General features: G+C 36.2%; 1 protein-coding gene and 1 long non-coding RNA gene across 3 annotated transcripts in view; both read left to right on the top strand.

Annotated features, from left to right (window-relative positions):
* Positions 1-17329, top strand: part of LOC110679649 — a 396178-nt gene that overhangs the window by 144156 nt on the left and 234693 nt on the right. The gene's annotated exons all lie outside the window — the stretch shown is intronic.
* Positions 15284-16329, top strand: LOC5567871. 2 transcript variants are annotated; one of them, XM_021855043.1, is made up of 2 exons: positions 15284-15429; positions 15522-16329. In XM_021855043.1, exons 1-2 carry the CDS (start codon positions 15389-15391, stop codon positions 16276-16278), a joined length of 798 nt encoding a protein of 265 aa, XP_021710735.1. In that variant the 5' UTR covers positions 15284-15388; the 3' UTR covers positions 16279-16329. The 2 variants fall into 2 exon arrangements, with proteins under 2 accessions (XP_021710735.1, XP_001651904.1); XM_001651854.2 differs by having other exon boundaries at positions 15289-15429; positions 15488-16329.

A 17329-nucleotide genomic window follows, 5' to 3' on the forward strand; every position in this document is an offset into this window, starting at 1 on the left:
AGGATTCACTTTGATAAGCGATTAGACCATGATGCAAAAATTATTTATGAGATACATACATGATTTGCAATAAATTTAATATTTTTAAATTATATGAGAAATATCCAAGTTAAAGAAAATAACGCGACACTTGAAGTGACGAATCATTCAAAGTTTGTTGAATAAATAGCCCAACGCAACATTCCTACAGCTATCAGGACGAAAGCATGAGTTACAATAGTTAACTCATATGGAAAAAAAAAACCCATCAAACACTACCTCAGCATCTACACTACCAAGCCTGACTCTATCTCTACCTGCAACCATGTACATTGTTTTGGTAGAATTAATGGTCAGGTCTATCCTTACTGTCTCCCTCTTCAGAGGCACGAAGACCTCTTCAACTGACCTGCGACCGATTCCAATTAGGTCTATATCGTCAGCAAAGCCAAGGAGCATGTGCGACCTTGTGATAATAGTTCCATTTCTCCTAATAGCACCCTCGAGTGCAAGATTGAACAGTTAATTCAAAAGTGCGTTTCCCTGCTTCTATCCGTCTAACGCCACGAACGAGGTTGACACCTCGTCTGCGATCCGAACATTTGATTTCGAACCATCCAGCGTAGCACGTATCAGCCAAATTAGTTTCTCCGGAAAACCATGTTCTGACATTATCTGCCACAGCTCATTTCTTTTCACTGAGTCGTACGCCGCCTTGAAATCAATCCGTTGTCGAACGGCCCTCACGAAAACCAGCTTGGTATTCGCCGACGAAGGACTCCTCGAGCGGTCTCAGTCTGTTAAACAGGATGCACGACAGAATTTTGTACGCCGAATTCAGCAGGGTAATTCCTCTGTAATTGGCACACTCCAGTCTGTGCCCTTTCTTGTAGATAGGGCGGATGAGGCCATCCAACCAGCCTGTGGGCAATTCTTCGTCCTCCCATACTTTCAGCAGTACTCGGTGGATCGACTGGTAAAGCTGCTCGCTTCCGTGCTTGAGAAGCTCGACCGGGATCTCGTCCTTCCCAGCAGCCTTACAGTTCGTCAGCTCGCTGATAGTCTTTTTAACCTCTCCTATGGTCGGTGGGTCCACAGCTTGATCGTCATCATCAATATTCAACTTGTTCCTCGCTACATTCCCATTTTTCCATTTTCACCGTTCAACAATTGCTTAAAGTGCTCCATCCACCTGGTAGCCACCGCTGTTTTATCGGTCAGCAAATTCCCTTCTCGATCATTGCACATGGCGGGCACTAGTACGGTATTGTGCCGCGAACCATTGACCGTTGCATATAACCTCCGCATATCATTCCGGTTCGTGCTTTTTTGAGCTTCAGCTACCACACTTTTTTCGTGCTGCCTTTTCTTTCTGCGTTGGATTTGCTTTTCTTCGACTCGCGCTGCCCTATACCGCTCTCTGTTCTGTCGGGTACCGGCCACAAGCATACGGCTTCTGGTGACATTTTTCATGTCTGTCACTCTCTGGCACTCTTCATCGAACTAGTCGTTTCGTCTTCGTCGTTGACCATTGCCAATCACTTCCAGCGACGTTGTTGTTACAGCTTCGTGAATAGGGTCCCACAGGCTGTCGACGTTTCCAGCAACATTTATTCTTCCCAACTGCTCGTCTAACTGCTGGCAGCTACCCCATCAGTCGACAAGCGTTGTATATTGAAGCGCAGCGTTCTGTTTGTTCTGGAACTCATGACGCTGGATAACCGCACCCGAATTTTAGCTACAACGAGATAATGATCCGAGTCGATATTAGGGCCTCGGAAGGTCCTGACATCAATGACATCTGAGAAATATCGCCCATAGACCAGCATTGGGAGCAGGCATCGTCAATCGGGTGTCGCCAGATGTGTTTGCGAATATTCTTTCGTGCGAAGTAGGTACTGCCGATTCCCATCCCTTTAGCAGCAGCGAAGGTTACTAGCCGCAGGGCATTATCATTGGTCACGGAATGGAGGCTTTTCGTTCCAATGACGGGTCGGGAGAAATCTTCTTTCCCGAGCTGCGCATTTGCGTCGCCGATGAAGATCTTGACATCTTGTTTTGGGAACTCTCCGTAGGCCTTATCCAGGCCTCATAAAACTCATCCTTCATGTCACCGGGCTTATCGTTCGTTGGCGCATATATGCTGATCAGGCTGAAGTTGAAGAACTTGCCCTTCATTCTCAACACACAGATTTGGTCGCTTACCGGTTTCCACCGAATAATTCGCTTCATCTGCTTCCCAATCACTATGAAGCCAACTCCACGTTCTGCCCTGTCGCCACCGCTGTAGTAGATGTGGTACTTGAATAAAGTGTTGGCGATGGGATGCACCGCTCGGAATTCACGTTCTCCAGTTCTCGGCCAGCGTATTTCCTGAAGAGCTGCAACGTCCACGTCGACATTCCACAGTTCACGAGCCAGGAGCCCAACACGCGCGGGTTCATTCAAAGTTCTCACGTTCCAAGATCCAACTTTCCAATCGTTGTCCTTTATTCGTTGCCGAATCTGTTGCTGTAAAATCAATCTGTTTGTTCTACTTTTGCCTTTCTTGGTTGGTGAAAAGTCTTCGATAGGACACCTAACCAGGGTTGCGCTACCTACATCGTGCTAGAGGGGCTCCCTACTCGGTGCTGACACGTTACAGCATTGTCCGTTTGTTTTTAATATGATGACCACGGTCATAGCTATCACAACCATCCACCTTTATCAAGGCCTTGGACCTGTAGCTCTGGTTCTCAATAGCTTCAAGTTCTTACGGACATGCTACTATGGCGAGTCGTCATGCGCTAGCGGTCTTCGAATGATCTCAAAACTAAATTAAACTTACTTTCAAAAAAAAAAAAAATCTCAAAGTATACAAGTTATAAAATATGATTATCAGCAAAGCCCACATGCCTTTGTTATTGTTCAACCCACTTTAAAACTTCAAGTCTAATTCTCTTCTATATTAAATTTATAAAAAAAAAAATTGCAGAACATCAAATTTGTCTAAAATAAAAACAAGTCGTAGTTTGAAGTAATTTTTTCCAATTGTTTTCTCATTTCACTAAAAAATAACCTACTTAACCTCGTCTGTTTGACGATAACTTCGTAAATGAGTATAAATTAAGTAATGGTCAAACAAAGGTTCGTAATCTTAATAATTGACATGCTCTTAGAGATAATTTAATGGTTTGTCAAAAACAATTAATCCCAAATCGTTTAAACAATAATTTTAAACGAAAATTACCATTTTTTTTCCAACATATTACTAAAACTGTTTCTCACTAAACCGTAATACTAAAGCTGAAATTCGTTTTCTAACTTGTCAATACTTTAACAAATTTTAGCAACAAACAACCATTCTGCTCTTAGTCGTAAAAAGATGGCGAGCAAAGAAACAAGAGAGAAATAGTACCAGAAAAAATCAATGCATTATTTTCACTCTCACTCAAATCGTTTGAGGATCTGTGTTGAGCATTTTGAGTTCAATTTTTACTCCTCAGAAAAAACGTTACAATTGCCTCATTTTTGCGTAGCAGAAGAGTTTCCGTCAAGCTTGCCCTCAAGTCGCATGTGCCACCTCAAAATCTTAATATTTTTTTATCAGAAGATTTAAATTCTAGAGAGCACACAAGTTTTTCGTTTTGAAAACTTTCTGATGAACAAACGTTAAATTTTAAGATTGACTTGACGAGCAGTTTTAGGAATGCTTTCTTACAATAGGGGAACTGGGGGTAAAATGAACACTTTAAGCAATTTTCGCGTTTTCTTGCTTATGAAGCTGTCAGATTCTTTTTCAATTGCTCGGAATTGAAGATGGATGTTTATGCAACGTAACAAGTTGAAATATTGTGATAGAAATAGAAATTTTTCAAAATTTTTATAATGGGTAAAATGAACATGTAACGGGGGCAATATAAACACATACTTGGGGGTAAAATGAACATAAACTGGGGGTAAACCAACACATGCTGGGGGTAAAATGAACATCATTCAAATTGAACGGGTTGCGGCATGATTCTTGGCATCTGGAACATGGTCAATGCATATCTCACATACATACCAGAATCGATGGAACGTTTAGCCGCGACCATTTGGATGGTTGTCCATGTATGTCTTTGTATTTTCTCCGGAAAACTCGCGGAATCTGAAATAGAAACCGGTAGTATTCGCCCTGCCATGGTGTTCATATTATCCCCGTCTCAAGTGGTTCATTTTATCCCCAAAGAATCAACATTTTTAAATCATTTGTACTAAGAATTTAGAAGATAAAAATACTTTCAATTTCCGTCTGCTTATCATAAGTACTTTAAAGATATGATGTGCTACGCAGTTCAATAGATTTTTGGCGGTTTAAGTCATAAAAACCTTAAATTCCAGAAGTGAAAAATTACATCATGTGAGAAAACGGAGAGGCGTATTTTGTTTTTGTTTACTTTTCCAGCTTTTGACAGTTCTAGATCGCGCTAGAGTTGTCTAAATAGTTCTTTAGTCTGTGGATTAAGGATGGTGTAATGTTTTGCATAGATTTAAAGCATAATTACCGTAAAACACAAACCTGTTCATTTTACCCCCCCCCCCTGTTCATTTTACCCACAGTTCCCCTGAGTGTTTGATTAACAAAAGTTATCCATCGTCATACTCTTGCAATGACGTTACCAGGACAACCCTCGACTACTGGAGAATGTGTCAGTCTTACCGAAGAGCAATGTATTATCTGGCCTTAGCAACCGACGAAATTGAGGTAAACCCCCTATCTAAATAGGTCTAGTCAAATTGGTGCCCTGAGTAAAAGCTTCACTTAGAGGCAACTGGAAATCATTAGTAGTTTTATTAAGCATTTGGAAGTTTGTCACCGAAAATATTTCACTATAAAAAGCAATAGAAGTGATTTTTTACGTCAAATTGTAAAACATTTTAATTAAATTTTAAAATTACTTATCTTCATTTTTTTTTCATTTTCAACTTTTGAAAAATATGACTACCCGAATCGAGGAGGATCAAATAACTCGAACCTATCTAATCATAAAAATATAAAACTTCACAACAATCGGTTTTTTTGCATGAAAAAAAACAAAAATACCCTTTTTTGCGCTTTGAAGGCCTCGGGACCAAAGGGGCTATATCTGTTTTTATTTTTTCTTGAAAATTCAGGAAATTTTACGTTAATTGTCAAATTTTTATCGAAGTTAGATTTTTAGTTTTTGAGATAGGGTCGATGTACTCAGCCGCATAGCTAAGAACAAATATTCGTATAAAATCATTTTCATTTTGGAAAAAAAAATATGAAAACTACAAAAACTCACATTTTTGTATTTATTATCACTTGTGCCACTAAAGGAACACATGTGCCTTAAGTAGCACTATTTATAATTTCTGTTCCTATAGTAGTACTAGCCTCACGGTCTTGGCTAAAATTGTATTTTTTACAAAACTTTTATATTTTCCTCTAAAGTGTTTATAAAAAGCTTTCGAATGATTAAAAAATGTTCATATTTTATAAATTATTTCGTTTAACAAAAAGTGCTTTCTTTTATAGGGACAATAGGTTAACTGTAGGTGCAATGGAGCCTAAATTTTAAGCAAAACTATTTGTTTTGATCATTTTTTGAACAAAATCCAGCTGTGTATCTATGGTACTTAGATAAACAGCTCCTGACCCTTATGTTTAAAAATATGTTGCAACAATTCATAACAAAACGGCAATAGACATCCAGTAGTGCGACTTTAGGAGACTGTCTACTAAGGGAACACCGACCCTACATTTCATTGATAATAATAAATCAGTCATTTTTTATCGGCCCACACTGTAGGGCTCAGCGCATTAGTTTTTTTTTTTGTTTTGAATAAATCATAACTTTTAAACAGCTCAACCGATTTCCAATATTTTCATGGAATAAAAGCTTAAGACTTCAAATTTTCAGAAAAAAAATATAAAACTCTGAAAAAAAAATTTTTGACATGAAAAATATAAAGAAACTAGAAATTTTAATGATTTTTTATGTTAATTTTTTTTTATCAGAGTTTTATATTTTTAAAATAAGAACAGTAATAGCCTCTTGTGTCCCGAGGCCTTAATGTTTTTTTTCCTGTAAAAAAAAAACATTTTTCGTGAATTTTATATTTTTTTTGAAAATTCAAAATTCTTAGCTTTTTTTTCGCCTAAGAAAATTAAAAATCGGTCGAGTGGTTCAAAAGTTATGATTTTTTCTTAAATAAAAAGTTTGCAAAGTCTCGATTTTTCTGGTCATCTTGTTTTGGAAATAGTCAACCTAATAAAAAAAAACAAAAACACGTGTATCCTTATTTCGGATAAGGAACAAAATAGCAAAATTTCACGGAATTCGGTGTCCCACTAAATCGGTTTTTCATGGATTGGCTGTGTAACACTGCGGAGCAATTTGTTTTCTCAAGCATCAAAATATCGTTATTTACTTAATTTTTGGTTGCTTATGGGTTATGTCGTTTAAAGAAATATCATAGCACCTAAAGATTTTGAGCTACTGACTGTTGAAAATGCATTATTTGTCCATTTAAACCAACTTGCATGCAAGTTCACTAAGTTGTATGATAATGTATTTGCTTAATTTGCCAAAGAATTCAAATTTTATGTGTCGAATAATAAAATAAATAAAGTTCTCTAATTTTCGATGCTTAAAACTTATTTTTTATTATATAGAAAATTATGGTTGTTTGCCGTATGAAAATGTTATATATGTTACGTTTCTCTATATCCCTTCCTCACACAAGACCCTTCCCTAAGGAGTGTATCGAAAAGTAGTCACAAAAGTTCAAAACGGTATATCTCAGAGCATAGTTCATCTTTTTAAAAGCTTTTTTCACGCAAATCTTCATCATGTCATCAAATATTGAAGCAGCTAAAAAAATATTGAATAATATGCAGTCTTAATATAAATTCAACAAGGTTTATAAAGCATGGAAAATAAAATCTTGCACATAATTACATTTTTGAACTGTCTTCTGAAGATTCGATGATTTGTATTGAACAAAATGTATACCAACCAAAATATAATGAAAAGCTTATTCTGTCGGAAAATATGTTTACTTCACACAGCACGTAAAAAGAAATTAAAAAAAAAATATTTCTCTAAAAATGCTCAATTATTGGAACAAGGTCGGTTTTAGAATGTCCCTTTTGTTTAATCAACTTTTGAAGCTCTGTCATATACAGCGGCAATTATATAGAATAACAATTTTTGCTTACATTACTTCATAAATATGCAAATAAACTTTTCCAATCAAAAACCAATTTTTTATTCATTACAATTGTTCGATATTACCATTAACGTGTAGAAAGAAAAAATCAAAAAACAAGGTCCTTAAAAAACGTTTTTTTTTTCGATTTTTGTATTTGCTCTCAAATGCTTGTTAATGGATTTTTCAAAATATTTTTTACACTATATCATGAGAGTTGTGGCACAGAATATATTAGCATAAAAAAATCATTTTTTCTAAAAATTTTACACATTTATTAACATATCAATTTTTTCAGAGGTGTGCAAGATTTTCATCGACATCTGTTAGTAATTTGCAAAATTATCATGCAAAATGCCACTTTATTGAAACAATATCACCAAATCATCATCATTAAATACATTGTAAAGCATTTATGATCAAAAAATTGTTTGTAGATTCATCCTATTATTTTTGAGACTGTTTTGAAAGTTTGCGACTACTTTTCGATTCACTTCTCATATTTAAAAAAATATATAAAACAAAGAAGGATGAACAAGAAAAATGATTTTAGTCGTTTCAAATATAAATATTTTCTCTCCCCGTCTAGCGAAAGCATTTCATCCAGCTCGTAATCGTGAAAGTTTGTTTCATAACGTTAACCAACACCCCCCCCCCTCTATTGTAACGATAATAAAGGGAATAGGCTAACACTAAACTGAAATTAAGTCCTAGTTTTTTTTTTTTCAATAAAACTTATATTAACTTAACTTCAAAACAACAAAACAAGCATCAACAAAATAGAACTTTTTGGTTAGAGACACTTTTGTTAATAGTTTCATTAGTAGGAGTATGGCTCTTATTAACCGTTCGGTCTCCATGTGGAGAAGGGGTGCGTGACTGCCCAAAGAATCCTAGCTAATTTGAAATGGGAACGTGCGTGACGTGGGAACGTCCAATATCAACAGTTTCTCAAATTGTCATCCTTTTCAGCGCATATCTCTCTTTCTTGATGTTCACTTATTGTATGAAGATTCCGAAATTTTCAATAGATTGCTCAGTTTTGCAGGACCTGTTTGACATAATCTGTGAAATGCTTTTGTGTTTTAGAGATGAAAGTCAATGTTCAAATTATGACAGGGTCAAAAGTCTTATCAAACATACAATGAACTCGATCATGTCCCTTGTCGTTGCCCAAACATTAATGGTACGTAAGGTACTTATGCGAAAGCTTGAGTTTTGAAAAAAGTGTACTATAATCTTTCAAACTTGGGTAACGAATTGAGTACTACAACACGAACTCAGTTTGAGTTTCACTTATACAACGTCTTTGTATCATCTTTGTTCTGAAGGTTATGTTTTATCTAATCATTCATTTAGCTGGCTCAAGCGCTCTTAGGCATTGCGGAGCCGGATTCTATTGATTTAATTCACAAAATCATATTTGCTTCTTATTAAGCTAGGTTAGTTTTGGGAAACCGTTAAACTCGCAGTTTGGTCGAGGTTAAAGAGTACAATCAATTTTAAAAGAGATAATTTTGGGTTTACTCGTTGATCTTCAACAGCAGCATAATGTAGTATCATTATTGGTGCTGATCAACGCAGAGTGAACATGACAACAACCTTCAACGATTCAAACAAACGAGTTTCTAGAGAAGCCAGGTGGACATCCAAAAACGGGAAGGGGTATACGAGGTGGACAAGCGGAACAAAATAGCATGTTATCGAACAGAAATGTCTATTTGCTTCAAAAACTTGTCAACAAGTAACATGTAGTCAAAATTCAGTCTACCCAACACATCTCTAAAGTCTTCCTTGTCTGGTCTTCCTCTGGCCCTGAGGGATGTACATAGATTTGATTTGGAAATTCCGTATCTAGAACAACACCAGACAACATGGTTGATGTCTTGGAAATCTGATACCTGTGGGAGAATGGAATGTAACCACCAACCCAAATCTTCTTTATTACATTATTGTTGCCAACTGAACAAGAGCTGATGACGATCCATAGCGCGCACCTTGGCGAGTGTGTCTGCTTTATCATTGTCCGGAATCGAGCAATGCGACGGGAATCAAACCAAGGTGATAGTATGATTCAATGTAGTACTCAGAGTAGATCGTATTTCACGGAGGAAATACGAAGAGTGCTTTACCGGCCTCATTGAAAGAATAGCTTCAATGGAGCTCAGACGATAGGCGATTCGCTGTAATGCGATATGTATAGCCGCTAACTCTGCAACATATACTGAGCAAGGGGCCCAGATAGCCGTAGCGGTAAACGCTCAGCTATTCAGCAAGACCAAGCTGAGGGTCGTGGGTTCGAATCCCACCGGTCGAGGATCTTTTCGTAAAGGAAATTTTCTCGACTTCCCAGGGCATAGAGTATCTTCGTACCTGCCACACGATATAAACATGAAAAAATGGTCAATTGGCATAGAAAGCTCTCAGTTAATAACTGTGGAAGTGCTAATACGAACACTCAGCTGAGACACAGGCTTCCCAAGTAACACAGAAAACATCTTCTCGGTGAGCTATCCGAAAATGATGCTATAATCAGATGTTAAAGATGAAATCAAATACATCTTCTGTTCTAAAACCGTTCTCGAGATGTTTTAGAAGAACATATCCATTCTGTAAACTCAGATCCAATGTTAATGTTATATTCCTGATTGACAAACGTATATTACTTAATTAAAGCGCTCCCCATATCCAAACTTCAGTTTATGCAAATTTAGTTATAAAGTTGCTCTTGTATACATCTTTCGTACATATTTGTTTGATTGTTTTGATAAAGATGTTATAGTTATGTTTTTTTCTGTCAAATGAAAAACATTTTTAGCATGTGCCTCTATGACATCTCAGTTTCTCCCTGAAGATAGATGCAGAAAGTTGTAGCAAAACTAAATCTGTAGCGAACAAATAAGTAAAATGGTAGTTAATGCAAGCGGAGAGGAAAAATGACTGAACATATACACGAAAATAGTGCGCAAATGAAAGTTCTTCAGATGTGATTTTTTCCAATGACAACGAAGATTTCATCTCAACGACGAAATTTGACATTTTCAATGAATTGAGCAGCATTTATATTTGTTATTTTGAACACGTACTGAATACGTAGTTATAACTTCATTCAAACACAAAATTGCTTCCAACACCCGTGTCTTCTACTTTTCCAAAGCAATGCCATGTTACAGCACCGATCAGAAAAATTAATTCATTGCAAGCAATTGACATTTAGCTGAATTACGGTTTTCAGCACGAAACGCCAGTAATATGTTCGACCCAGCAAAAAAGTTTGATTTTTTTTATATTACGTTCTATTGAAAAAAAAAAAACAAATCAACCAATTGTGTTTTAGGTACCTAATCTAAAAACCATTCCAAAAAGTTTTAACCTACCCTGTAGGCATTTAGTTAAATCCACCATGTTTCTCGCTTGTTCCTCCAAAGAAAAACAATCACACAATCGGATATATTTCACTGAACATAAGTTGCAATTGCACATGTTTTAAATGGCGCATCAATAAACAGGAGTACAACACTCAGTTTCACCTAATATAAAATACGGCACCTAAAACAACATACACCATACATGCACAAATATTACTTTATATTTTGAAACTCGTAACTTGAAAAAACAAACAACCCAAGTAAATCTCATGCAGCAAGATGCTTGTTTTTCATCACGTTATTTGCACCATTTGAAGTCAATGGATAATTTGTTTTTGTTTTTTGAGCTGTCAAAACATTTCAAACATCTAATACACAAAATGCACTTGTATTCTAATACGGAAAATCACGTCTTGATAACTTGATAACAACTAATTGATTATAATGATGTATGATATAACTTTGATATAACACATCAGAATGTTATGAGAAGTATGAAGTAGGTATTTTAAAACATCTAATTGGACTATGAAAGATGTTTTAAATCATTCACCGTCTGCGCTTTTTCGGTTATAAAGGTGTATGATATTTAGTATTCGAACACATTCGAACTAAAACAGCGGCGATGTATGAAAGGTGTATTTTGACCTTGATTATGACAAAATGTGTTACTTGGGTTTGTCCCAGTTGGGACGTAACGCCAGAAAGAAGAATAAAGGTTTTGAACTTTTTGAATGACGCTATGAAATTCATTAAAAATACCATCCATTGGATTATTAGTTTTAAGCCCGTTAGTGTAAAACGTTCTGTCGCTACTAACTTTTCCGAACTTCTTCTTCTTTCTGGCGTTACGTCCCCACTGGGACAGAGCCTGCTTCTCAGCTTAGTGTTATTATGAGCACTTCCACAGTTATTAACTGAGAGCTTACTGACCATTTTTGCATGCGTATATCGTGTGGCAGGTACGATGATACGTTATGCCCTGGGAAGTCGAGAAAATTTCCAACCCGAAAAGATCCTCGACCGGTGGGATTCGAACCCACGACCCTCAGCTAGGTCTTGCTGAATAGCTGCGCGTTTACCGCTACGGCTATCTGGGCCTCCGAACTTGTTTGCAACAATTTGTGGTATGAACTCCAAGCGAAGCGGATCTGCAATTCCATACGTTTCTTGCCTCATGGGCAGTCCAAAACCAACAGGAGATTTGGAGAAGTCTGGGAAGCAACTATGATTGGGAACATTCAAACAAGGGTTAATCTCAAGTCTCATGTGCCAGTAGTACAGTGCCATGAATTTTGTTCGAGGATTCCGTTCGATCAACTTCTCAAGATTTTCAATTACCAATGGATTCAACAGTTACCACTTGTACTTACGTCTTTAATTCATTCCCTTATAACGAATAAAACATGGACTGGACGTATATATCAATCACACTTACATCGAAAATTCTTAGATGCCATGTTATATGAGAAAAGGCATAGGTTTCTACAACTCTCTTAAGTAATTATTCAACTAATCAATTTCAACTAATTCAATTTAAAATTGTCGCTAGGATGTGGCCAGAGCAATAATACCTCTCTGAGGCTGATTGAGAATAAATCTGTTATCTGTGTTCTGAGCTTCCAAAAAAAATGTTGATAAAAATGGCATAATTCGTTGAAGACGAACTGACGAACATGATAAAATGGGAGCGTGACAAAATTGGAACATTCCTAGAATCCGTCGCATTTTTTTAGTTTCTTGATTTTGTTTTGATACGCACAGCAGGTGAAAGTTTTTCAATAATTAACTAACTTCGAAATTTCAAATGTGAACTGTTCCGGGTATTAATAAATGATATGAGCATTAGAGTGGTTAAAAAAATCGTTTTTGCTTCACACCGCTCATTCGATTCTAGATCAAATTCTGAGTGTCCTCCCAAAATTTGAGCTCATTCGGAAGAAAACTAAGACTGCACAAGCCATTTTAAGATTATAAGGGAATTACTATGGGAAAAGCAAGCAATTCATTCAATCGATCATAGTGTTTGCCCATGTGCTCTTGGGGATTTGAACTACGTTGATACTGTGAATTGTATCTCTACAACTTTGCCGAAGACCGTTTTTTAATCGGACGCCCCAATAATTAGTTATTGATTTTTGAATGAATTGTAAAACTTTGGATATAATTATTGGATTCTGCAGGCATTACTGGACTTATACAGTAAAACATAGTAGCCATGATTTGTGCGTGCTATCTTTCGCGCCAGGTGAGCAATGTTGCCTGTTCAGAAGTTAAATGAGGACTGCTGAAGAATTTGTGACTGGATTTAAATCAATAACTAATTACTGAGGGGTCCGATTTGAAAACGGTCTTCGGCAAAGTTGTAGCTGATTATTGTATCTCACAGTATCAACTTAGTTCTAATCCCCAAGAGCACATGGGCAAACACTATGACTGATTGAATGAATTGTTTGCTTTTTCCATAGTAATTCCCATATAATCTTTGAAGAGCTTGTGCAGTAGGGTGCGGCTTATTTTTCAAAAGTTCTCAAAACCAAAAATTCGTGTGCTCTACTGAATTTAAATCACATTAAAAGATAAACCTCAAAAACTGAGCCAAAAATATTTACATTTAGAGGTGGCGCAAGCGTCTTGAAGGTGAATTTTCAAGTTTTAAAAAATTACCTTCAGTAAAGTAAACATAACTTTGTTATTTTCCAACCAATTTCAAATATTTTAACATCATTATCTTCAAAATTAAATTTATAAAAACTTTGTAGAACATCAAATTTGTCTAAAATCAAAACTAGTCATAGTTTAAAATACTTTTATACAAATTTTTACTCATTTTACTAAAAAATTCAAATTAGTTGGACCATAACTTCTTGAATATTCAATCGATTCCGAATCTTTTTACATGTTTTTGAAGCGAACAAAGTTGTTTTCAAACTTTTTTTTTTTTTTTTTTTTTTTTTTTTTTAAATCTTTATTTGAGTGTATTTTAACACACGAGGGCTAGTTCTACACTTGTTTTCAAACTGTCCATATAACACATTTTTCTAAAAAATGGTTTTGCCTAAGTTTTTCACCAAAAACTATCCAAAAACATGATTTTTTAATGAAAAAATCAAATTTCTTTTGATTATTTAAGTTTTTTCGCCAGAAATTGCATTTTTTCTATAAAACTTAAATTTAGAAAGCATCTTTCCTTTATTACAAGTTGAATAGAGCATATATTTTTCAACATATGAAAACATAGTTTTGTTTCAAAATTATTTAAAATTGTTGCAAAGTCCTTCTCAAAGGTTTAACAAATGAGAAAAACCAGTTTCAGCTTTAGAGATAATATTTAACTGGCAAAAATTTGGAAAAACTAGCATTTTTCGTTAAAAAAAACATGTTTTTGTGCAGTTTTTGCCGAATAACTTGCTCAAGACATTTATTTCGTGAAATGTGTTGTATAAACAGTTTGAAAACAATTAAAATAGCTTCAAAAGCATGTAAAAATAATTGGAATCGGTTGAGTAATCATGAAGTTATGGTCAAACAAAGTTGAAATTTTTAGCAAAATGAGGAAAAATTTGGAATAAATTACTTTTAACTTAAACTTGTTTTGGTTTTAGACAAATTTGATGTTCTATAAAGTTTTTGTAAATTTAATTTTGAAGATAATGATTCTAAAAGTTTTAAAATCGCTTGAAAAATAACAAAGTTATGTTTACTTCACTGAAGGTTGTTTTTTATAACTTGAAAATTCACCTTCAAGGCGCTTGCGCCACCCCTAAATGTTAATACTTTTGGCTCAGATTTTGAGGATTCTCTTTCCATGTGATTTGAATTCAGTAGAGCACACGAATTTTTGGTTTTGAGAACTTTTGAAAAATAAGCCGCACCCTATTGTGCAGTCTCAGTTTTCATCCGAATGAGCTCAATTTTTGGGAGGACACTCAGAATTTGATCTAGAATCGAATGAGCGGTGTGGAGCAAAAACGATTTTTTGACCACCCTAATGAGCATAGATCTCATCGCCTTATGTTTTTGTGAACTGCTCAACAAAGACTTCGCTATTCAGAAGCTAGATTCAATAACATCTAAGCCTTACAAATCTTGACTCTTGAGCCTTACAAATGTTGAGTTTACGATGAAAAAATATACATTTATTGCTTACTAAACTGCTATTCGTGACATGACTTACTCACTATGCTACGCCTTCCCCTACAAACTCCCTAAACAATGTCAAAAACGTTTTATCAAAGAAATGGAAGTTTTCATTCTGTACAAACCACACTCTACAGCACATCTCTATCACAAAGAGACTGTTGCTGATTACAATCTCAAACATGGAAAAGTCAGATAATCTGGTTCATTCTATTGATTCTAACCTTCGCCCAATTGGAACCATTTTTTTTTGTCATATCAGCCGTTTAAGAGGACACATGTTTGTTTAGGATCCCATCTAACACTCTGATGGTTGGCTTTTATATACCAACGTACACTTGGATTTTAAGCATTCAGTTTGATACCGTTCGTAGAGTAAACTGATAATGCTTGACGACCCCACAGTATGGATTGGCAATCAAGTTTGTGTACCTTTGAGGAGTGTTGAGCAAAGGGTTCATCGTAATTGTTTGAAGTTAAAAGGAAACTGTTGGACATTGATGAATTCACTGTAAACTAGCAGTTTGCATATAGGTGGTCAACCATTTATCATTCAAGATTGCTGTGCAGTATCTTTGCAAATAAAGTCGAGTGCATAGAATGGTTCATCACTTAATTTTCTTTGGTGTGTCTATTCTCGTGATTATAAACGGAAGTACGGGTACGTTTTAGAACAATACGGTCTAGAAGATGCAAACGTTTGCATGTATTTGTTTGATATCTATCCTGATCTCGGAATCTTTTGGTAGGTTGAGAAATTACATTGAATTTTTCCGATATTAACTGTTTTTATTAACGCAAAGGCAAATTCGATACTGCGGCCGACCCGGTTTTCAGTGATGATGTGACCGACTATGACAGTCCTTCTGGAATTGATTATTACGATGTTAAAGATTATCCGATGATACCGGGAGAATGGAATGTTTATCGGAAAACCAAACCAGGAGGGCTGCTCCCAAGATCTGATGCCGATATGGAAGGCAAAACGATATCTAGCAAAGAAATCACCACAACATCAAGATACATCCCCACAAGACAACCTAGGGTGCAAAACAAAAGTCGGAAACCTGCCAGATTCAGCACTGTCGTACCTATACCAACTGCTGCACTAACAGCTCCACAGTGCATATTGCAGCGTACCACACCCAAACCCTTATGGAGACGCGAAGGAGGTCGTGTTATTATCGATGGATCAGATCCAAACATCGATATTTTCAAGGTGATGAGAGAGGCACGTCGTCGTCCAACCGAGGCTCCGAAGCCAACCGGAAACCTACCCATGAGAGACATAGTGGGCAACGAGATCAAACCGGAAACAGCGTCCAATCAGTTCCTGGTGCTGGGAAATGTACGACGTTGTCGGGAAATCAAACAGGAGGATCACGAGCACAGAACCAGGAATAGCCGAGTAGAAAATTCGGATCCGACGGTGACGGGACTTACGGTGGAATATCCACCCAACATAAAATGGTTGACACATCGTTTTGAGTCGACTTCGACCGGTGGAAAGTCGTTTGTATTTCGGACTATGAATGGCAAGCTAGGCTTCCTCAAGATGAAATGGTATAGCTGCCCGACCAGGACTTCTGGTTGATTTGGGTTCGTTTGAAAAGTTTTTAAATAAAGTTGCAGTTATAAATGACAACCAATTGTTTTCTAGGTTTCAGTTTGCTTTTATATAGGATTTTTATATGAATCTTCTAAGACTTTTTCTTGGGGCCTTTCCTAGCTTAAAGCCAACTCCAGCGACTTCAGAGCAAAGTCATGGTGAAGGTGTCTAGGCTTGATTCTCGGTCGGACCAGGATCTTTCCTTGACTTCATTGGGCATTAATGTATCGAATCGAAAAAAAGCAATTTTGGCAAAGAAAGCTCTCAATTAAAAAATGTGGAATTGTTTATAAGAATACCATAATTATAAGCAGGTGAGTTGTTTTCTGTGCTGTTACTTCAATAGGGCCTAACTGACATGAGCGATTTCTCTTCATCGATCCTCTATTTTGCTAATAACTTCACTAAATTACATAAATCTGTAATATTTTTGTTTATGTAGCAAGATAAAGTGATTCTTCATCCTACATCACAAAAATACGTTACGAAAAAAAAATCAGTTTTCTGCAATCACGCAAAGAGAGCAACGATGAAGACAAATCGATGAATGCAGATAAACAATAAAAGCTTTCAATTCAGCTGCACATATTTGCACTTGTTTCATTCATGCTTCTTTGAGATTTTTTTTATGGCCAAAGATTGCTTGCTTTTTTAATGTCGCAAAATGATTTCTATAATCATTTCTATCTAAATCCAAATATTTCTAATGGTTTTCGCAACGCTAATCGCATAAATAGGCTATATTCTTCATTAGAAGCAAAACTCATTATTTTGCTATAGGCTCTATTCAAAAGTTTGTCTTGGAAAATGGTTTTTGAAAACAAAAAGTCAAATTTGGATCACGAAACTCATGAACAGGGTTGGGAAAAATCTTGAAATTCACTCTACAGTAGCCAAGCAAAGCCAATCACAGTCAGCGAAGCCAGTGAAACTCACGCCCATCGCTGCTGTAGGCAAAAGCCTTGAAAATAGCAAAACACCCGTTGCTATGGGCAACCCAGAATTACTGTAGAAAAATGTTCTATTTCCCGCATTT

Source organism: Aedes aegypti, chromosome 3 (assembly GCF_002204515.2).
Source record: "Aedes aegypti strain LVP_AGWG chromosome 3, AaegL5.0 Primary Assembly, whole genome shotgun sequence".
NCBI classification, from domain to species: Eukaryota; Metazoa; Arthropoda; class Insecta; order Diptera; family Culicidae; genus Aedes; species Aedes aegypti.